This window comes from Trachypithecus francoisi, unplaced genomic scaffold (genome assembly GCF_009764315.1).
Source record: "Trachypithecus francoisi isolate TF-2019V2 unplaced genomic scaffold, Tfra_2.0 Lachesis_group5, whole genome shotgun sequence".
In the NCBI taxonomy this organism is placed as follows: Eukaryota; Metazoa; Chordata; class Mammalia; order Primates; family Cercopithecidae; genus Trachypithecus; species Trachypithecus francoisi.
Window position 1 is genome coordinate 121,570,350 of NW_022681470.1, and position 22,723 is coordinate 121,593,072.

The window sequence follows — 22,723 nt, forward strand, 5'->3', positions numbered from 1 at the left end:
CTTTTTGTAATAGGCTTCTAAAAAGTAGGCTTTAAAACCAAGTTATTTATATCAATGTTTCTTTTGCCCCTATGGCCAAGATCAGTTTCACGAGCATCTGCATGGATTCATGAGGGAACAACGGATACCAGGAGATCGGTCAAGTGAAAATCTAAAAACACAAGTATAGAACTAAAACAGCGTTTTTTGAATGTTTCATGAACATTTTTAATGGAAAGGTAATATTTATTTTAGTTTATGTTAGTTATTTTATTTTAGTTCACTAAGTCTTTTTATCTGGTCTAAGCAGCTGCAAATTTAAGGGTAAAAGAGGGAATTACACAGATAATACTACTTCTTTCTTCCTGTAACTTGGTATTTTTCAGTTTAGTTTGGGAAGTTCAAAACTTCAGTTGCCTCAAATACTAAGTACTCTCTAGAAATATGCTTGAAATGTATTAAAAAGAAAATAAAAGCTTGTCCTTTAGCCTATTTTGCTTACTTGAATTTGTTACTTGATTTAGGTTTTAAATCTTCTTGGAATAAAGGATATTGATTCAAATGTTGAAAGCATTTGATTGCAATTAGACCCATGAAAAAAATTATTTAACATCTGTTTTATAATTTATAGGGACCTTTACATGATCTCTTGATAATTACGAGGTTGGGTATATTTTTTAAATTGGGGAAAAATATAGAAAAGATGATAGTAAAATAAATTTGATTTTAAAAAAACACAGAATGTCAAGAGTTGGAAAAAATAGAAACATGAAGAAAAGAATCAGCCAGCCATAAAAAACACACATAAATGCCTGGTGCATAGTTAAAATTAAACAGTATGCATGGTTACTATTTTTATGAGTGAAAATCTATGAAATGTACTAAGTGGTAAAACAAAATCTTGAGTAACATTACAAGGTTTTTAAAAATAATCATTTTCCTATAACTTTTCTTCTGTGAATACTACTGATTTACATATTTTAACCTTGTATGTAATTCCTTACCTGCAGCTAGAGAAACACAACATTGCTCCCTTTCTTTTGTGATCTCATTTAACCTATAAGGTACATCCGTTAGTGCAGGTGAAAGAATTGGCAGGGAAGGGAATTTTCCTACTCCACACAGTTGAACTGAACCCAATGAAAGGTGCTTCACAAAGGTTGAACCATTCTGAACAAAGCTGTAACAAAAGTGATGGAATTAATTACCTGTAGAAATATAACAATTTTTAGCAGCTTTATTTTACTTGGTTTCTTTCTTTCAAATGATTTTTCTATACAATCTGTAACAATGGTCATATTAGTTAAAATTTTAAAAAATCTGGTTAGATTTCAAAACTGCTTTCATTTCACCCATTATTTTAGCTGGCTTACAGTCCACAGATGGTTGTAAAACAAATGGCAGAAATGAAAGTTTGTTATTCTGAAAGTATGTCCTAATCAATTTGGTGGCTTTCACTAGTACACTTAAATTTGTGGTTCCATTTTAGGAAAATTCATCATTAAAGGAAAATTTCACTCATAATAATAGTGGAATTTTTTCCTCTGATGAAAAATTAGAAAAATTATACATGTGTGTTTCAGAAATTTTATCAATTAACTCAATAAGTCAATGAATACACAGAAACAATATAAAACAATATTCTTATCAATATATGTTATTAGCTTTTAGAACAGATTTTATAATATTCAAGCTTGTTTTTGTATGCTATACAGACTAAAGAATGTTAATAAATCTACTATCCACCTACAAGCCTTTTCAGTTCTATGACAATTCTTCATGGTTTGGTTTTTTAAGAACATGTATGAAGTGACTCTGTATATAGTTTCTACACAGATATGCCCATTTATTCAAGTTTTGTTGGATGTACCTTGACATCTGCTTCCATGCTATATCCAGAAGAGTGGTATATGCACCAATTAATATAGCATCAAAGTAACATGGGATAAGGTAACGTGGGATCTGCTTCAGGTAGAAGAACATAGCCTGTAACCATTTACCAACCTGTTATAAAAATAAATTTGAAAGTTAATTTGGTATGTGTACAGGCTAGGTGTGTTTATAGAGGTAAATCTAAACATGCAACTTTAGTAATCTATAAACCCTATTTCCATTTATTAGAACTGAAAGATGATGAAGAAAGGAGGAAAACAGTTCAGGTTAGAAAACAATCTAAATATTATATATAACATGGTAATATTTATTATTATGTCCTTGATTTTTTTGGGACTATAATATAGTTCTACTTACTTCAGCAATAGCTCCTGATCGTGAAATAAGCCGGTTACTGACATAGTCAATCATCCAATCTCCAGATCTCAAATTATTACAAAAAGGATGCCCCAAGTCATTCTTTGGTCTTATTTCTGCCAATACAGACATTAAACCTGAAAATTCAGAGACATGTCATGCAGTATTATTGGTAGCATCAATTTGTTCCTATATCCTCTAGTCCCTACTCTGCTAGTGTCTATACTAGTGATTTGGGGTGAGTACGTATTAGAGGCAGACACAAGGGCTGCCCAGTCCACAACAGCGCTTAATATAGTTGAAGTTAAGTGTGACAATATTGGCTTGAGCCAAGTTACAAAGGCATACTGAAGGACACTACTGTCATAAGAGATATAAAGAGCTTTTCAGGATTCTGAAAAGCTTCTGGGACTGGTCTTATTCTTTTGGATTTTAATGTTATAATATTCAAGGATAACTGGCAAGGTTTCCCTGCCCAAAAGCATCTCAAGAAAGAAAAGTGATAAGCCTACGTTTTTTCACGTTGAAAAGTAGTGGGTTCATCAATATTCAGGCTAGATTTAAGGAAATCATAGAACTGGTTTCAGAGGGAGCAAGAACACCTATGGAGATGAGTAAAGCATGCTTTGGAAGGAACAGTTGAAATTTAACGGGAGGTACTTAGAACTAAGTGAAGTATCAAAGTGAGGTATGTGTGTGTACATATATACACACAAACACACACACACATACATATATATATATATATACGTAATTCTAGTCTTCAGTTAGAAGCATTAGCATTTCCCAGATTTTATTATTTCAATGATACTACCTTAAAAATTATATTGGCATCACTGACTTCATTTAGATTAAATTTATTTATCTATTTAGAATTGAATGAATTTTGCTTGGTATGTAGCATGTTTTGAGAAACTAAAAAATATATAAATTTAAGATAAAGTTCTTTCCCTCAAGGGATTCACAATCTTCTTTGGGGAAGAAAGCTTAAAACATAAAGATGTTGGGAAAAAAGACTATAAAATAATATTCTACATATGCCCTAGTATTTTCTTTTTTTTTTTTTTGAGACGGAGTCTCGCTCTGCCACCCAGGCTGGAGTGCAGTGGCCGGATCTCAGCTCACTGCAAGCTCCGCCTCCCGGGTTTACGCCATTCTCCTGCCTCAGCCTCCCAAGTAGCTGGGACTACAGGCGCCCGCCTCGTCGCCCGGCTAGTTTTTTGTATTTTTAAGTAGAGACAGGGTTTCACCGTATTAGCCAGGATGGTCTCGATCTCCTGACCTCGTGATCCGCCCGTCTCGGCCTCCCAAAGTGCTGGGATTACAGGCTTGAGCCACCGCGCCCGGCCCCTAGTATTTTCATGGACAGCAGATAATGCTCGGTAAATTTTGGTCTCACTGTGGAATAATGGAAGGACATAAGGAAAACAATGTTTTAGAAACAGATCTGATGATGACCAATGAAATGGAATGATTTGTAGATGAGGTAACAAGATTTGGAAAATTGGTTAGTTGGTTTTGTTTATAGGACTTAGTCCTAGAATAGAGTGAAAACTGTGGAAATAAAAAGGATATGGTGTACCCAACAGAATATGGAAAACAATCCACAAATCATAACGACTGATTGGATATTGAGGATGAAAGGCGCAGATCCAAAATGGACTCCTGGATTCCAAAATGACTAGATATCCCGTATCATAAGGAGGGAAACACATTTTGTTTAGGGGAAAGAAAGGTCAACAAAGTAGTTAAATCTGATTTAATCTGAGGCTCTTATTAGCAGCCTGCTGGAAATATGTGGGTTGCTGAAAATATTAAACGATCAGAGGGGAAAGCAACAAAAAATAAACAGGTAAGGGCAATTCTATTTAGAAAAGATAAGAAGAATCATTCCATTAGAAAGATAAGGAGAATTAGCAAAGAATCAAACTTAACTATAAGAAAGACAAAGGCTAGAAAAAGAGAACACACAAATTTGGTCTTTTTAGTGAACTAGAAGTAGTTTAACAACTCAGAGTGAAAATGAAGCAGATAATTACTTAAATCTGGTAACATATATATATCTTTTTATTTATTTATTTATTTATTTATTTTTTGAGACGGAGTCTGGCTCTGTCGCCCAGGCTGGAGTGCGGTGGCCGGATCTCAGCTCACTGCAAGCTCCGCCTCCCAGGTTTACGCCATTCTCCTGCCTCCGCCTCCCAAGTAGCTGGGACTACAGGCGCCCGCCTCGTCGCCCGGGTAGTTTTTTGTATTTTTGTTGTTGTTGTTGTTTATTTTTTTATTATACTTTAAGTTCTAGGGTACATGTGCATAACGTGCAGGTTTGTTACATATGTATACTTGTGCCATGTTGGTGTGCTGCACCCATCAACTCGTCAGCACCCATCAATTCATCATTTATATCAGGTATAACTCCCAATGCTTTTTTTTTGTATTCTTTAGTAGAGACGGGGTTTCACCGTATTAGCCAGGGTGGTCTCGATCTCCTGACCTTGTGATCCGCCCGTCTCGGCCTCCCAAAGTGCTGGGATTACAGGCTTGAGCCACCGCGCCACGGCAATATATCTTTTTAAAATTAATTAAATGAATGAATTTATTTATTTTTTGAGGCACAGTCTTGCTCTGTCACCCACGCTGATCATAGTTCACTGTAACCTCAAACCTCTCTCGGGCTCAAGTGATCCTCCTGCTCTGGCCTCCCAACGCATGAGATTACAGGCGGGAGCCACCATGTCTGGCTCACATATACTTCTTTCTTACAGCACAAAACATTCTGTGTTAAAAATGAGACTATTGGCCGGGCGCGGTGGCTCCAGCCTGTAATCCCAGCACTTTGGGAGGCCGAGACGGGCGGATCACAAGGTCAGGAGATCGAGACCATCCTGGCTAACACGGTGAAACCCCGTCTCTACTAAAAAATACAAAAAACTTAGCCGGGCGAGGTGGCGGGCGCCTGTAGTCCCAGCTACTCAGGAGGCTGAGGCAGGAGAATGGCGTGAACCTGGGAGTTGGAGCTTGCAGTGAGCTGAGATTCGGCCACAGCACTCCAGCCTGGGCGGCAGAGCGAGACTCCATCTCAAAAACAAAAACAAAAACAAAAAACAAAAAACAAAAAAAAGAGACTATTTTAGAAAAAAAAATCGTAAGTCCAAAAAGTCTCAAAAAAGTTTATTGAGAACTGCTTATGTGCTTGGTTTTGTAGGAAATACAAAAGCTAAAAAACAAGAAGCATAAAAAAGATAAAACTTAATTCTTCTTTCTCAAGGTATGCAGCCTACTTACTTAGTGTGGTTTTAAGGCTAGAAATTTCCAATTACTTAGTATGAACTAGGTGTCATCTAGTGAGCTGTTCACATGTATTAATTCATTAATCCTAACCATAATCTCTGTGGTAGGTACCATTCTGCAGATGAGAAAACAGCCATAGAGCATTTACTTCAGGTTATAAAGCTAGTCAATGTAACCCAGGAAATCTGGTTTTAAAGCCTGTTTCTTAATCACAATGATAAAGATTCACAAAAATCATTATACTAATTATCAAAACAAGGCAATATATTTCAAGGGCCCAGTAAGAGGTACAGAAAATAAATGCAATGGGTGTTTGGAGGACAAAGAAATTACTGTAAAAAGCAATAGCTAAAGAAGCTTTTATGAAAGATGCAAGAATTAAATTAGTCTTTAAAGATGGGTTAGATGGACAAAGAAATAAAGAGCCAAACAAAAGGCATAAGTGGAAAACTATATGAATCAGGAATACAGGTGTGATAAAGCAAATTTCTCAAACATCTAAGGAAATATTACCAACTAGATGAATTAAACTGATAAATATTTAGTTCCTCTAACTCATCTTACAACTACTCTTATGTTTTACTGTAAGTTCTCTTTACAAGATAAATATGCAATAAAATATATTTCCAATTAGATTTAAAAAAAAGGTGAATGGATTATATTTACAACCTAATCTCACTTGGGGCCCAAACAAGCATATTCTGTTTCTTCTTATATAATAAACCAGGTCAAGAAACATTAATTAAGGTCCAAGTATGCATAAAGAGCTACACAGACCTTAAGGAAAGAGATAGAACTAGTAATTCTAGGTAAAATTTACTGGGTAATTACTTTGTGTTACATCCTGTTTTCAGTGTTTTATGTGAATGATCTCATTAATCCTCACAAAAACCTTCTAAATTAGATAATATTATTCAAATTTTATAGAGGCAGAAATTGGTGCACAGAGAGGGTATATTACTTGCCAAAGGTCAATGAGTAGAAGCAGAGCCATAATTGCAACCCAAGCAGGCATACTCTGAGCCTACATACTCTATTGCCTGTAAAGAAGACACCAGATGACCCTAAAAGAAGAACACAAGGCTCAGCTGTCCTTCTATTTGCTTACCTTGAAGACCTGCATATTTAAGGGCTGACCAGTTTGGTATGTCATAGCACCCTCCACCATCTTCCTTTTCTTCTGATTCACATCGGTAAAGGATCTGATTTAGCTCAGCCAAAGTTAATTTGGAGGCAATACTAAGAATTGCAAAATAAAGATAACCATATATTGAAGTTTCGCTTGTTGTCAATAGAAACAAAAGAAGATAATCTGAATTATAATCATAAAATGTCTTAGCAGTATATGTTTTAGGAACTCAGCATTCAAATAAACATTACACTCATACATTGTAAGTAATTATTAAAGGACAAATTATGCAAAAGATTCAATTAGAAGCAACAATACTCCCAAACCAAGGAAATAATCAAGTACCAAATTGTATTGATTAGAAGTATGCTGGGAAAATATTTTGGCTTCTATATCCTTGATCTTATAAATTTGTTTTTTTAGCCTTTCTAGTTTGGACTTAGTGTTTTCCTTCTTTATTTATTTATGTGTTCTCATCTGATTTCCCTCCTTTATATTTCCCTAAGTGAGACATCAAGAACTTTTTATGCTAGTTATTGTATACTAAGAATACTTATCAGAGGATCACTAAAGGAATAATAAAAAGTCAGTTAACTGCCTAGGAAATCACGTGCTCTCTGCCTTTATACTTCTCTCCACATCCCTTCTCTTCTCTTTTCTAAGGCTGCACTGCTTCTCAGCTTGTTTATTCAAGAAACCAGGATTTTCTCAGATTAAGATGCCTCCTGGTAACTGTCAGAGGGAAGACTGACTATCATGGCCTTGATTTCCCTTTGTTTGGTCAGCAGTAAGAATGTATAACTGACCACACCTGAATACAGCTGAAACTGTATTTTCCTGTGCTTCTATAATAGATGCTCAGGTAATTTCATTTTACATGACTGCCATTTTATGTGAACACATATCCTCTTGAATGTATATTCTTCTTTCTCTTTTAGTTCTGGCTCAATTTAGAAAATCATTGTCATCTGTGCTTTGTTCTCTCCATCTCAGCTTTCCTCCTCAGAGCTAGTTTGTGAGTCAAGCCTGAGTCAAATCATTCAGAAGCCTCAGTATCAACTCCATTCTAGGGCAATATTTTTCAACACATAGCCAGTGGACTCCTTGCCTAAAAACTACTTGGGGATCTTATAAAACTGCAAATTTCTTGGCCTTGCTCCAAAATAATCTGAGCAGGTCTGAGGAGGAACATGCATTTTACAAGCAGTTCATCCAACACAAAGCTGCTTCATCACAGATTTTTTGGTTAAGAATGCAACTAGTTTATTAAGAATAGTTTGAATTAAGAGTTAATATCCTTAACAATAAAAAGTCTTACAAAACAACAAAAAAAGCTGAACACAATAGCAAAATGGAGTAATACATAAAACTACGCTTCAACAAATAAATACAAATGACCAATGAACAAAATAATTTAGCTTAACTAATATTTAAATTATATGAGATGTTATTTTTAACTATTTTATATTTACCAGTTTGATTAGTAACAGCTAACACTTATCAATCACTATGTGTCAAAAACTATTGTGTTTTACTCAAGTAATCCTCACCACTCTGTAAGAAAGGTGCTATAATTATGTCTATTATAAATTCTCAAAGGTCTCTTTTTCTAGAGACAGGGTCTTGCTCTGTTGCCCAGGCTGGAGAGCAGTGGCACAATCATGGCTCATTGCAGCCTAGACCTCCTGGGCTCAACTGATGCTGATGCTCCTACCTCAGCTTCCTGAGCAGCTGTGACCACAGGTGTATGCCACAACTCCCAGCTAATTTTTTAAAAACGGTTTTTAGAGATAGGGTTTCACTATGTTGCCTAGGCTGGTCTTGAACTCTTGGGCTCAAGCAATCCTCCCACCTTGGCCTACCAAAGTACTGAGATTATAGGAGTGAGCCACTGCACTCAGCCAGGTCTTACTTCTTATAGGTAATAAGAGTCTGCAATGGAATTCAAACCCAGTTAGTCTGGTTCTATACTCCATGCCCTTAAACACTATATTATATTGTGGTATAATATATTGGTATTGGTAATGATGGAAACTCTTGGATAGAGCTGAAGTATTAATTAATATAATCTTTCTGGAGGGAATTTAGCAGTATGTATTATAAGCCTCAAATATATGGATATAGTCTAACCCAATGGTCCCTAACCTTTTTGGCGCCAGGGACTGGTTTCACAGAAGATACTTTTTCATGGACTGGGGGTGAGGCGGTGTGGTTTTGGAATGATTCAAGTGCATTACATTTATTGTGTACTTTATTTCTACTATTATTACATTGTAATATATAGTGAAATAATTATACAACTCACCATAATGTGGAATCAGTGGGACCCCTAAGCTTGTTTTCCTACAACTAGACAGTGCCATATGGGGGTGATGGGAAACAGTGACAGATCATCAGGCATTAGATTCTCATAGGCAGCATGCCATCTAAATCCCTTGCATGGACAATTCACAATAGGGTTCACGCCCCTATGAGAATCTAATGCAGTCACTGATCTGACAGGAGGCAGAGTTCAGGTGGTAATGCGAGTGATGGGGCGCAGCTGTAAATACAGATAAAGCTTACCTGCCACTCACCTCCTGCTGTGCGGCCTGGTTCCTAACGGGCCATGGACCAGTACAGGTCTGTGGCCCAGAGGTTGGGGACCCCTCGTCTAACCCAAAAATTCCATTTCTGAAAATTTATACTAGTACTAATGATGGCAAACTATGAGCATTTACTATGTGCCAGGCATTGTGTTAAGTGCTTTATATGTGTTATCCTATTTAATTCTTACAAAATTTTCCAGATGGGAGACTGAGATAATGAAAGTTCTAAACAAATTATCCAAGATCATACTGACAGTAATGAAGCTAAAGTTTAACCCAGGTCTAAACCTCAAAACCGATATTCTTCTGTAGTATGCAGTGACATCTAGAAAGGGAATAACTAAGGACGAATGTACAAAGACATAATAATAGGGAATAATTAGAAGCAATCTAGATGTCCAAAAATGGAAACTGTTTAAATAAATTACGGTAAAGCCATAAAGTAGAATCATATGTTGACATTTTTTAAAAATGATGTGGTAAAGGGTATGAGGTATGCAACTTAATCTCAAATACTTCGGATAAATTGTGTGTGTGTATGTACAGAGAGATGCATGTGTGTGTATGTATTCATGTAGGCATGTGTGTATATCTATAGAGAGAATACACATGCAGGTACACACACAAATTATGAAGCAATACGGTAAAATGTTAATAACAGGTGATGCTGACATTGCTGGTCCTTGGACCGTACTTTGAGTAGCAAGGATATAGAGGACCCTTAAAACTGCTTAATTCAGTCTAGTGGTAACTTACTTAAATTAAAGTGGCAAATCTCTTTTTTTTTTTTTTTTTTGAGGCGGAGTCTCGCTCTGTCGCCCGGACTGGAGTGCAGTGGCCGGATCTCAGCTCACTGCAAGCTCCGTCTCCCAGGTTTACGCCATTCTCCTGCCTCAGCCTCCCGAGTAGCTGGGACTACAGGCGCCCGCCACCTCGCCCGGCTAGTTTTTTTTTGTATTTTTAGTAGAGACGGGGTTTCACCGTGTTCGCCAGGATGGTCTCGATCTCCTGACCTCGTGATCCGCCCGTCTCGGCCTCCCAAAGTGCTGGGATTACAGGCTTGAGCCACCGCGCCCGGCAAAGTGGCAAATCTCTATCAAACAAGGCATACTTACGAAGCAAAGGGAATTTTTAATATAGGATCTGAATTGTCAACAGCTAGGCTCCCAGATTTAAAGTGAGGACTGAATTGGGTCAGATGATTTCGAAGAATTCCAACAGCGACTTGTGCGTGTGGATCAAGACTAACTCTGAAAAAGTTAATTAAAAAGTGGTTAATTTTTAGGAGTAATTTATTCAAATTTAACAGGATATGCAAACTATTTTAAATATAAGTCAACAGTGTGAGCTCAGTTAACATACCTGAATATAATAACACTTCCTGGAGACAAGTTTTCAAATTCTATTTCTTGAATATATTCATTGGGCCCTTTTGTGGCAACTCCAGCTTGTTTAACAATTTTACTTTCATTAAGCTTGAAAAAAAATACATTAAAAAAATCCATTCAACAAACAGTTCTAATGTTCTTAAAATGCTAAACATAGTAGAGAGATGAGAGTCCTAAATACCTGAATATGTTCTCTAATTTCTACTGTGATATCTGGCATTCCATTGATTGAATTCTCATCCTTCCTATAAGGTTTCGTATTTCTCTCAATAGTTCTAGCTTCAAGAACTACTTCTTCAATTTTGCCTAGGAATATATAAAAACATTTTAACAAAATTTCTTATGGAATCATCGAAATTAGGAAGGCAAAAGTGGTTTCAAATCATTTAACTTAAAGTTGAAAAGAAAATATCAGTTAATTTTTTTTAGAAGTCTGAAAGTAGATGATTCTACCCAAGGTGCATCTTACATTTAAAAAAAAAAAAATTACGACTTAGTTAACAAAGTTTTTTTTGAAGTAGAAATGTATCAAAATAATAGTTTAGCTCTGGCGAACAACTACCCTATTTTGAGCAGAAAAAAGCAAATCACTTGAAAGGCTTACATTTTTTAGCCGGGCGCGGTGGCTCAAGCCTATAATCCCAGCACTTTGGGAGGCCGAGACGGGTGGATCACGAGGTCAGGAGATCGGGACCATCCTGGCTAACACGGTGAAACCCCGTCTCTACTAAAAAATACCAAAAAAAAAAAACTAGCCGGGCGAGGTGGCGGGCGCCTGTAGTCCCAGCTACGGGGGAGGCTGAGGCAGGAGAATAGCGTGAACCCGGGAGGCGGAGCTTGCAGTGAGCTGAGATCCGGCCACTGCACTCCAGCCTGGGCGACAGAGCAAGACTCCGTCTCAAAAAAAAAAAAAAAGAAAAAGAAAGGCTTACATTTTTAAAAAATTGGAATATTTCAGATTAAAAAAAAAATTAAAAACCCAGGTTCCACTTCCTCACTTAAAGAAAAATTTACAAATACAAGTAAAGCATCTGTGTACCCATTCTTCACTTTCAGAGGTAACCTCAAATCAGTTTGGTGCTCACTATTCCTGGCATTTTCACTACACATGCCTGCTTCCTTAAACAACATATATTATTTTCCCCATTTCCAAGTTTTATTAAAATGAATTCAAGTTACATATATTTGCAACTTGCTTTTTAGTGGTCAACAATGTATTTTTTAGATTCATTCACACTGCTACATCAGCTCTAGCACATTTACTTCAAATGTCAAATAATATTCTACCCTATGAATATACCAAAATACATCTGTTCTATTACGGTTGTCTCTAATTTTTCTCTATTATAAACAATGTTGCAATAAATATTCTTGTGCATATCTTCAAATGGAAATGTATGAAAATTTCCCAGATATATACCTAGGGATAGAACCGCAGGGTCAATGGATTATATAAAATTACAACCTTACTTTAAATAATTTAAGCTTTAAGTCATTAATCTGGCAACAGGTAACAGAACCTTCTGATCTAGAAATTCTACCTCTCTAAATACACACTAAGAAAATTGTTTAAAAGAAAAAACAATTATCCTTAGTGTATATTTAAAACTTCATAACACTACTAAACATACTAATGAATATTAAAAAGGGCATAACAACAACGTATGAAACATTTAACAAAATAATAATCACAATTTTGTGGACTGACAAGAGGAAATATTTTAGGAATGATCTGTGACCAAAACAAAACCAGAGATAATATTGTACATTGTGACTGTTGTCCTATAAAACTAAATATGTACATTAGCAAAGATCAGATAAGGATAGTGAATATAAATTTGTGAACAATTAAAGAAACTTTCAGGTATTCAGGTTGATAATTTTTAAAAACAGGAACTATGCATACTCAGCAACAAGCAACCAATATAGAATATGATGATTTTTATGGGAATTTTCATTTGGTCAATCAACAACCTTTGACAGCTGCTGCATGAACAGGAGCACGTTATGCTATACCACATATAACAGTAAGACAATAAAATACACATATCCAGAAAAAAATCAAGTAACATTAAGGACATATCTCAGGGATGTATTTTATAATTTTTGACTCTTTATGCCAAAGGAGTACTTAGAGACTATAATTGCTGTATGTTCAGAAGAAAGAGAGATCACTGAACAAAGAAGGTGCAACTTTAGACCTTGAAAGATCCAGACAATTCACACAGTATTTGGGAAGAAGTAAAAATACCTATTTGGCTGAAATCGTGGACTGACATAGGGCTAGGATTGTAGATAAGGATGGATTATGAAAAGCCTTAAACATTAGGTTATATTATTTTCCATTTTAGTTTATATATTTGTATGTATGTCTGTGCATATACACAAAGACATATATTTATACACATATATACATATACACTAACACATATATATTGTTCTGCTAGAAGAGAAATAAATGTTCATTTTATACAAATTAGGAAATAAAATATAAACAAAAATATTTCACAACTCAAAAAATGTTAATATTTGAAAGTATTTCTGTCTAGGTTTTGTTCCACCCAGTAAAAATATAAGTTGCCAAAAATTTATTTTTTTTTTTTTTGAGACAGGGTCTCACTCTATCACCCAGGCTAGAGTGCAGTGGTGGGATCTGGACTCACTGCAACCACTGCCTCCTGGGCTCAAGCGATCCTCCCACCTCAGCCTCAGGAGTAGCTGCGACTACAGGCATTTGCCACCATGTCCGCCTAATTTTTTGTACTTTTTTTGATAGAGACAGAGTTTTACCATAATGCTGAGGCTGGTCTTGAACTCCTGAACTCAAGTGATCTGCCTGCCTCAGCCTCCTGAAGTGTTGGGATTACAGATGTGAGCCATCATGCCTGGCCAAGTTACCAAAAAGTTTAAATTCTTTTTTTCAATTGCATCCACAGTAGCACTGTGTTATAATATATATGATATATACATGATCTATAACCGTAACATTACAGTATAATTTAATATAATGATATAATACAAATACAATAACAATTTTCAGATTGCATTACCAGGGATGCACATTTGAGGCACTTCCTTGCTATAAAATGAAGTCTTGGGATTCCTGAAAGCAGTTCTAGATACAGCCACAACAGACTGATGGATGCTAGGTGAGTGTCTTGTTACTGCCACTATGTCTTCATCAACTTGATCCACATACACCTGAGAAGCAGAAAGAGCAACTAGATTAGCTCTCAAACTGGAAAGACTTACTCTGAAATTGAATCTGAAGAAACAAATTTAATAATTTCTTGCCTGAATAAAACCCTTGGCTCCAAGTTCCTGATGAAGCTTATTGATAGCACATCTGGCTGCAATAATGCCGCTTTGGAAATTAACTTCACCTGTATTTGAAGGCAATGCTTCAGGATTCCACCTAGTGTAAAACCGTTCCTCAGAAACCACTGAAATCTAGACAAAGGTAAAATTCAGCATGGATACATTTTAATTATAATGAATTTTTTTGATAAAAATGCCCAAAGTTATTGGCCATGTAGGTTTTAAAAAACAACATATAAACAAACCTGATGAGGCACTAATTCATCATAGCCTCTTGTACTTCCACTAGCACAACACGCCATAGAAACAATTGTAGTACTTGGAAGAGCATCATATGCTGATCTATGCTAGAAGACAACAACAAAGCAAGTTTGCTCTCTTTCAAATGCAAAGTGCCATTCTACAGCATAATGAAGTAAAAGGATAATTACATAAATAAATTCATAAGGTAAATTAATTTGCTTTTAAACAAGCAAAACATTCTGAAAATTATGTATTATAATCAGTTATAAATCTAAGACACTAATTTGAAGTATATGGAAATGATTGTGACCAAGTGTCAGAGAGTTAAGTATCAAAGCATTTAGCAAAATAAGTACATGAAAAAGATTAGGTGCTTACCACAATAGGACACTCATTATCATGGGTAATATCCATAAACAGGGCATGTGCAATAGCTGGCATTAAAGGCCTCAAACAGGGCTGAACAAAGGATCCAACAGGTTCTCCTCCATATCGGTAAACTAATCTGCCCTCTTCATGACTATTATATGCACTCATTGCCTCTGCAGAGCATTACAGAATATTTTAACAATCTTCATTATTTATGTCCAGAGAGAGGTTAGATTTCTTATCATAAATGACTTTCAAAATAAAGACCACATCAATATTATTAAAAAAAAAAAAAAACTGCTTTAAGGATTTAAACAAATGTCTACTAGTTTAAGTGACAAAAAAGTTTTCCCCATAACTTAACTGGAGAAATGGCTCATGTAAGGAAAAGAGAACATATGTTGTTTACTGGGATGTAAGCTACACAAAATTCAGTGTAAAACATCTAAACTTTACATCATATCTCCCAGAAGATGAAAAACAGGTTTACATATTTTCAGCAACAAAAAATGGTTTTGTTAGTGAGTCTTCAGTTCATCCTACGGTCTTTCAATTTGAAATGAGGTATCTTACCCCAAAGCAGAAGTTTATACTGATAAAAATAGAATGAGTCATATTAGAATATGTCATACAAACTATTTAAAAGAACATTAACTGTGTTAAAAAATTATTAAGCATTGCATATGAAGCTATTAAATTCTTTAATCTACTTAAACAAAAGCTAAAGTTTTAGATGGGAAATACACTCCAACAAGCCTACCTCTTATTAAGGAACTAATGCCCAGTCTAGTAACAAAGACATTGTCCAGATCTTCACTTCCTGTGAACAGTTCAGCTACTACATATAAATTGGGTTGCAAATTCCTAGCAGCATCCAACATGTACTGTAAAAAGCACAGCGACAAATGTAACAAATAAATGTAACAAAGAGAAAAGCAAGATAGGAGGAAGGAAGGAGACAAAAGGAGGCATGGATTTGACATAGAAAAATATGTAGAAAGATAAAATGGAAATTCAAGAAGAATTTCCAAATAAAATTTCATTGTACATATGTAAGAAAATATCAAGCATACCAAAACACATAGAAACAAGAGAATTTATAAAGAGAAGAAAACAGTTAAAAAGGAAGATTAGATTTTGCAAAGATATTGAGACATGAGAGAGAAAAAGAAGAAGAAAAATGTTAGTTCATATTACTAAATATAAATCATAACACTACAATTCTGTTAGGCTTTCTCCCTGTTTGCTTATTTATTTAATTAATTAATTTATTTTTGAGACTGAGTTTTTTTCTTGTTGCCCAGGCTGGAGTGCAATGGCGTGATCTGAGCTCACCACAACCTCTGCCTTCCAGGTTCAAGCGATTCTCCCGCCTCAGCCTCCTGAGTAGCTGGGATTACAAGCATGTGCCACCACACCCAGCTAATTTTGCAGAGACAGGGTTTCTCCACGTTGGTCAGGCTGGTTGCAAACTCCCAACCTCAGATGATCTGCCTGCCTCGGCCTAAAAGTGCTGAGATTACAGACGTGAGCCACTGTGCCAGGGCCTATGTGCTTATTTTTAAAACTTTAATCAGACTTAATTTCCAGGTGGTTGACTAAACAATTATTCACAAATTCCCTGATGAATTACTTAGCTGTTGGAAAGATTAGGTCTGCCTGACCAGACTGAAGCCAGTTTCTCCTACAGATGATGATAAAACTCTTAAAAACTCTTACACTTTACAATTTCCACTTGTGTGATTTACATTTAACACTGGTGCTATCTAGCTGTTTATTATAAACACTGGTTTATAATAAAAAATCAGATAGGTTCCAAACTGTTAAACATAGCATTTGCACAAAGATTAATAAAATACTTGAAATTCTATCAGCTAACAAGTAGAATCCTAGATTTTGTAATTTAAAATTAAGTTTGAACATTCTTTTCTGCCATGTAACAATCTTAGAAGCATATTTTTTTTTTTGCTGTTGCTAAAACCACAATAAAATAAAGCCGTCATTTTCTGGAACTAGACAATGTTCCACCAGCTTAACTAATGTTCACTAAATCCCTCCAAATCAAATCAATTTTTCATCACAGGACTTGAAACATATACATTATAATACTGCTTTAATATTATAGAAATAAGATATTTTTCAGGTAAACACACATTTCCAAAGAACACCTAGGTGACACTGGTCACTAGGAAGCTATCAAAAATCTTATAAGCAGTGCTACTGTAGGGTTTCTAAAAATAATAAATTAAAAAAATCTTATAAGCAGGATGAAAATTATGAGTTTAATTACAAAGTTGTATTAGATAGAAGGTAATATTGTAAGTATTGGCATTGTTCAGAAGTTATTGTAAAGAGCTCAAAGAGGAATAGACAATGTTTATGTTTACACTTATATTTTTATAAATAATAAAAATTAAATCGATGAGGCTAGACTGGCTTCAATATGCTATACCGTTAATGTTTTTATTTTATTTTATTTTATTTATTTATTTTTTTAGACAGAGTCTCACTCTGTCACTAGGCTGGAGTGCAGTGGTGTGATCTTGGCTCACTGCAACCCCCGCCTCCCGGGTTAAAGCGATTCTCCTGCCTCAGCCTCGCGAGTAGCTGGCACTACAGGTGCACACCACTATAATGCTATTCACCTTCACAGTCACTTCTAAATATATTGAAAGCAACCTAAAAATAAGAAAAATTAACATTTATGTATTTACAGTAGCCAATATACATTTTATGTATTGTAAACACATTTTATGTATTTACAATAGCACTTCACATTATCAGAAACAATATGATCAACTTCCCTAAATTAAAATTTTAAAATTAACTAGTTAAATATTTTATAGCCCAGTATTCCATAACAACTGCATCAAAAGATTGTTAGAATTACGCTAATTATGCAACAGTGATAAATACTACCACCAAATCAATGCCGGTGTCCAACTAGCAAAAGACTATATTTACCTGCATAGTCTACTTAAGGAAAGCTAGGAAAGAACACTGAATTTCTTTTCTTAACATTAGATAAATTGTTTTTCTGTACCTCAGCTACATGAAGAGGTGTTGAGTGGCAGTTATCAAGACGTACTCCCTGGAAATAAGTTGCAGTTACTTCAGTGTATTTTTTCATGTGTGCCCAGAGAAAAGGACAGTCCTCTGGTTTATTCCCATAGCGCAATTTAACACTGTCTCCCCAGCAAATAAGTTCTCTCCTTAGGTAAACTTCTGAGCCTGTTCAGAAAAGAGATTGCTTTCAATAGTTCAAGAAATAAAATGAAAACAATTACTTCACAGAAACACTGATTTTTAAATTGCTTTAATCATTTCTGCCACGAATGATACATTGGTTAAAACTGTATCTAAAGTGGTATGAGATAATGTTTTTAAAAAAAAAAATAATTTATTTCTCATAGCTACTCTGAAAAAACTCTAGCTTATAGTCTCTTCTAAAAATTTGTCCTCAATTTCAAAAACCCAAGTCACTTCATAAGGGAAAACAGAAATGTTAATATCATAGGCCTTTCAAAACCATAGTTCTACCAAAAACATTTAAAGCTCCATTTCCACCCTCCTACTTATTTTCGGCAACAGGTTATATTAGATCCATGGCATACAGCAGAATGGCTTGATTTTGTTTAGAATGGCTGGAAAAAAGAGGGCAGAGATACTTACACCCAAATTTATACTCTTAAAAAAAAGCATAAGATTTCTGAATAAATTTTGATGTCACTAAAATAGACTCCCAGTTTTGAAATGTTAAAAAATAAATAAATCAATGAGTTCCTGCAACATTCTTCCTGGTAATGAAATAGCTATAGAAAAACAAGACACTAAGAGTGAGGGGGGACCTCAAACCATTAGGTTCTAGTTTAATTGCCACTGAAATGTCTTAATACCTCTGGCCAATGAGTGAAAATATCTCTTATGGCAATGTAATTGTAATAGCAGTGGTTTCAAACTTGTTTGTAAAAATGCAATAACATTTTGTCCAAATAAAAGCTTACATAGACCCACAATATAGAAAACAGATACATAAAAGTTATTCTGTTTGAGAAGATAAAAGGTAGGAAGGCAAAGGAGAGGAAAGAAGATGAACTTATTATTTGTTGACTCCATGTTTTCTTTCTCAAATTGTATGTACCTCTGGTACCTTTATTGGTGAAATAGTTTAAAAACCAATAGAATAATGGGGAAGAAAATCAATAAAGCAGATTTTATTTTGACCTTGCCATGAACTATTCTTTCCCTATCCATAGAGAAGTTAAAAATTATATACCTGGTTCAGCAAAGTTTCGAAGAGGATCATCTCCCATTACCCATCCATTGTGTGCCATCAGAAAACAAGCTTTATTTGGGAGATGAATCATAGATTCTTCCATGGAGAAGTCCATTTCTTCAAATGGGAAAGTAAAATACCTATGAAAATATAATTAAATATTAAATCCATACAAAGAAACTCCTTGGAGAGAATATAAATTTGCAACATTAAAACTAAACTTCTTCTCTAACGAATAGAATAAAATTAGTTTGATGCTATTTATAGAAAAAAAGTTCAACATAGGTCAAAAATCTTCAATAGACTTTTTGAGTAAATCTAGAGGATGTGAGAAACAGGGAGTTAACACAACAGCATAGCTGGCTAACATTTTAAATAATGTTTAAAACTTCATAAAATTATTTTAAAAAATCATTGAGGTGGCCAGGCATGGTGGCTCACGCCTGCAATCCCAGAACTTTGGAAGGCTGAGGCGGGCGGATTACCTGAGGTCAGGAGTTTGAGACCAGCCTGGCCAACACGGGGAAACCCCGTCCCTACTAAAACTACAAAAATTAGCTGGGCATGGTGGTGCACCCCTGTAGCCTGGCTACTTGGGAGGCTGAGGCAGGAGAATCGCTTCAACCCAGGAGGCAGAGGTTGCAGTAAGCTGAGATCATGCCACTGCACTCCAGCCTGGGTGACAGAACAAGACTCCATCTCAAAGAAAAAAAAAAAAAATTGAGGCATTGATGTTACTTTGCAAAGACATTTTAAAAAAAGACTCTTAAGTAAAGTTACGCAAAGGCTTTTACTACACTCTAGTTGCCCAATCTATGCTTCATGTCACTTACAAAGTAAGGAGCTAGATGCTTGCTTAAATTGATTAATATTGAATTTATCACTAAGTATGCAGTCCTCCAGAAACATTAAAGTAAATGATAACTATAAATTGGTTCATACTGATGACAGTTTCTCTAACAAAATACTTGCCTAACAAAATGAGTTAATATTAAGCCTATATCCAAATCAAAACTTCTATTTCAATTTAAGAAATGTACTGAAGTCACATGTTAAAGAAAACATTTAGGTTAATTTCAGATGTTAAATACAATTTTCAATGTTCAACCATCAATAAGAAAAAAAAAAACAAAAATGCAACACCTGGTAACTAAAGGATGCTTTCTAGTGACAGGTCCTAGTTTTGGACCATGGCCAGCCAGTCGTTCATAAAACACATTTCCCAAAAGGCAATTAACTGCCTGAAAAACATTAAATTGTGTTAGATCATCATCATCATCAAGACAACAAAAAAATAGTAATAAGATGCAAGGAAATGCAGCAGTTCAAAAATAAGTAAAACCTGTTCCTGATGGTAGTTAATGAGTCGATGCTTCTCTGAATTTAATTCCTCAATTCTCTTATGAAACCAATTACAGCATTCTTCAATTGCTGCTGGCCCATTGCTAGAGCAGATGGAGAAATGCAGATATAGTATTTAATGGCTTTACAGATTCTACATTTAAAAACTTTCTAACAAAGGTCACAGAAACCTTAAATATATTCATCAGGATTTCAATTATGGCTGATGATGTTTTCCAATTGTAAAAATGTTTATATACAAATATAGAAACATGGCCCACGCACAGAAAAAGTGGGAAAATGTCATGTGTTGAAATAGTAGAATTACAGTGAATTACTTTATTTCATTTTCTATTAAGCGTTTTTAATAAGTAGTATGAAAATCATACTAGCCATAAAGGTTTATAAGTAATATTCTTTATTTCACAGAAAAAAACACATTACATACTCATGTGGTATGAAAGTCGTTAGTGCAATGTTCATATCTACAGTACAGCCAAACCGTCTGTATTCAGGATCTTGATTAATCTTAAGATGTTGGTTTGGATCAGACTTGGTTACTCTCCTATTTTCTAAAAGAAAAAAAGATGGTATCTTAAATGCAACTATCCACAAAGATTATAAATGTCACTATTTTCTAATTTCGGGCCTATAATTTTTTCATTGAAAATAAAACAAATATTTCACAAATATCCTTCTACCTCCTCCCCTTCTCATCTTGCTGTGCACACACACACACACATACACACAAGGCGTGTGGAGAAAGAAACACAGAGAGACAAAAATAACATAAAAGAAAGACACAAGGATTCCTATCAATTCAATCCCAGCACCACTTTTCTGCCTACGTCAGCATTCACTTATTCTATTCTTTTTTTTTTTTTTTTTAAACACATTAAGGACTTTAGTGGAACGTGTTTTCCTCCCATGTGCTACCAAATATTCTAACCTCAGGAGTTCTTTTTCAAGATTGCTTTCAAAGTTTGCTTCCTAAAGTCTTATTAACAACCTGACTTTCTTTGTGCTCTCTAAAAGAAGCACACAGGCTTAATACTTTCTTTCCCTTTTCATCAACCATATTCCTTAGATAACAACTTAAAAATTAAAAGGAAAATAAATGGTTTTTGGGGAAATTTTCACTCTTTTTCTGGAACTTGTTTATAATAAAATTAAGAACTGGTACAGGATTGTCTCCATTGAACTTGATTTTATATTAACTAATTAATTTGCATCTGGCTTATTCCAAAGAGACTTTGAAATGACTTATAAAAACACAACCAAAAAAACATAAAATAACGGGTTTCCATAGTGTAGTGGTTATTCATGTTTGCCTCACAAAACAGCATAAAATACAAATCGATTCTTAAAATCCATTTTCTAAGGTTCATCTGCAAGAGTAAATATATGAAAACTGCCGTGGGCACGGTGGCTAACACCTGTAATCCCAGCATTTTGGGAGGCTGAGGCAGGTGGATCACCTGAGGTCAGGAGTTCGAGACCAGCCAGTTCGAGACCAACATGGAGAAACCCCATCTCTACTAAAAATACAGAATTTGCTGGGTATAGTGGCACATGCCTGTAATCCCAGCTACTCGGGAGGCTGAGGCAGGAGAATCGCTTGAATCCAGGAAGCGGAGGTTGCAGTGAGCAGAGATCATGCCACTGCACTTCAGCCTAGGCAACAAGAGTGAAGAAACTCCATCTCAAAAAAAAAAAAAAAAAAAGAACACTGCCAAGAAATGAAACGCTTGAAAAACAGAAAAAGCTATGCCATCAGTATAAACTTTAGTATTTAGTCTTTAGTATTGATAGAATAAAAGAGATGGATCAGTGGAAGAGCACAGATAACAGATGTATATTTTGTATATTACCATACACTATGAAGTATTACAGTGGTACTTCAAATCAGTATAAAAGGATGGATTTTCAACTCAATATAATTTTAAAAATACAGATCAAGTTAAGTATCTTCTTTATATAATATACACAAATAAGTTTCAGGTATATTAAATATTCAAATGTAAAAATACAAATTAGAAGAAAAGAGAATGTTGATGGAAGGTCTTTCCTAAGCATAATATAAAATTGGAAGCCATCAGAAATTGAAAAGTTTGACTACATTGAAAAAAAATATCACCATAAACAGGAGTTGAAAGATCAAGAGCATACTAGGAGGCTATATTTGAGGCCCGTGTAATAATCAATAATAATGTCAATATAAAAAACAGACAACTCAATAGAAAAATGAGAAGAAACATTAACGGCAATTAATGGAAGAAATATAAATAGCTAATTAATATGTAAAAATATACTTCATTAATAAGCAAATAAATGTAACTTAAAAGGCTGGGCATGGTGGCTCACGCCTGTAATCCCAGCACTCTGGGAGGCAGAGGCAGGTGGATCATGAGGTCAAGAGATCGAGACCATTCTGGCCAACACGTTGAAACCCCGTCTCTACTAAAAATACAAAAATTAGCTGGGTGTGGTGGCGCATGCCTGTAGTTTCAGTTACTTGGGAGGCTGAGGCAGGAGAATCACTTGAACCTGG

At 35.2% G+C, this 22,723-nt stretch overlaps 1 protein-coding gene across 3 annotated transcripts in view; it reads right to left on the reverse strand.

Moving 5' to 3' along the window:
- The window catches only part of AGL (amylo-alpha-1, 6-glucosidase, 4-alpha-glucanotransferase), a 73,338-nt gene that overhangs the window by 29,757 nt on the left and 20,858 nt on the right, over positions 1–22,723 (reverse strand). For all 3 annotated transcript variants that reach the window (XM_033197195.1, XM_033197196.1, XM_033197197.1), the window contains 17 exons: positions 20,621–20,744; positions 20,174–20,276; positions 19,975–20,072; positions 18,832–18,971; positions 17,599–17,786; positions 15,316–15,439; positions 14,565–14,728; positions 14,189–14,290; positions 13,920–14,075; positions 13,676–13,826; positions 10,807–10,931; positions 10,600–10,712; positions 10,353–10,487; positions 6,629–6,759; positions 2,230–2,366; positions 1,850–1,983; positions 984–1,159 (listed from right to left, as the gene is read on the reverse strand). In XM_033197195.1, coding sequence (XP_033053086.1) covers positions 984–1,159; positions 1,850–1,983; positions 2,230–2,366; positions 6,629–6,759; positions 10,353–10,487; positions 10,600–10,712; positions 10,807–10,931; positions 13,676–13,826; positions 13,920–14,075; positions 14,189–14,290; positions 14,565–14,728; positions 15,316–15,439; positions 17,599–17,786; positions 18,832–18,971; positions 19,975–20,072; positions 20,174–20,276; positions 20,621–20,744 — 2,301 coding nt within the window. The remainder of the gene's footprint in view (positions 1–983; positions 1,160–1,849; positions 1,984–2,229; positions 2,367–6,628; positions 6,760–10,352; positions 10,488–10,599; positions 10,713–10,806; positions 10,932–13,675; positions 13,827–13,919; positions 14,076–14,188; positions 14,291–14,564; positions 14,729–15,315; positions 15,440–17,598; positions 17,787–18,831; positions 18,972–19,974; positions 20,073–20,173; positions 20,277–20,620; positions 20,745–22,723) is intronic.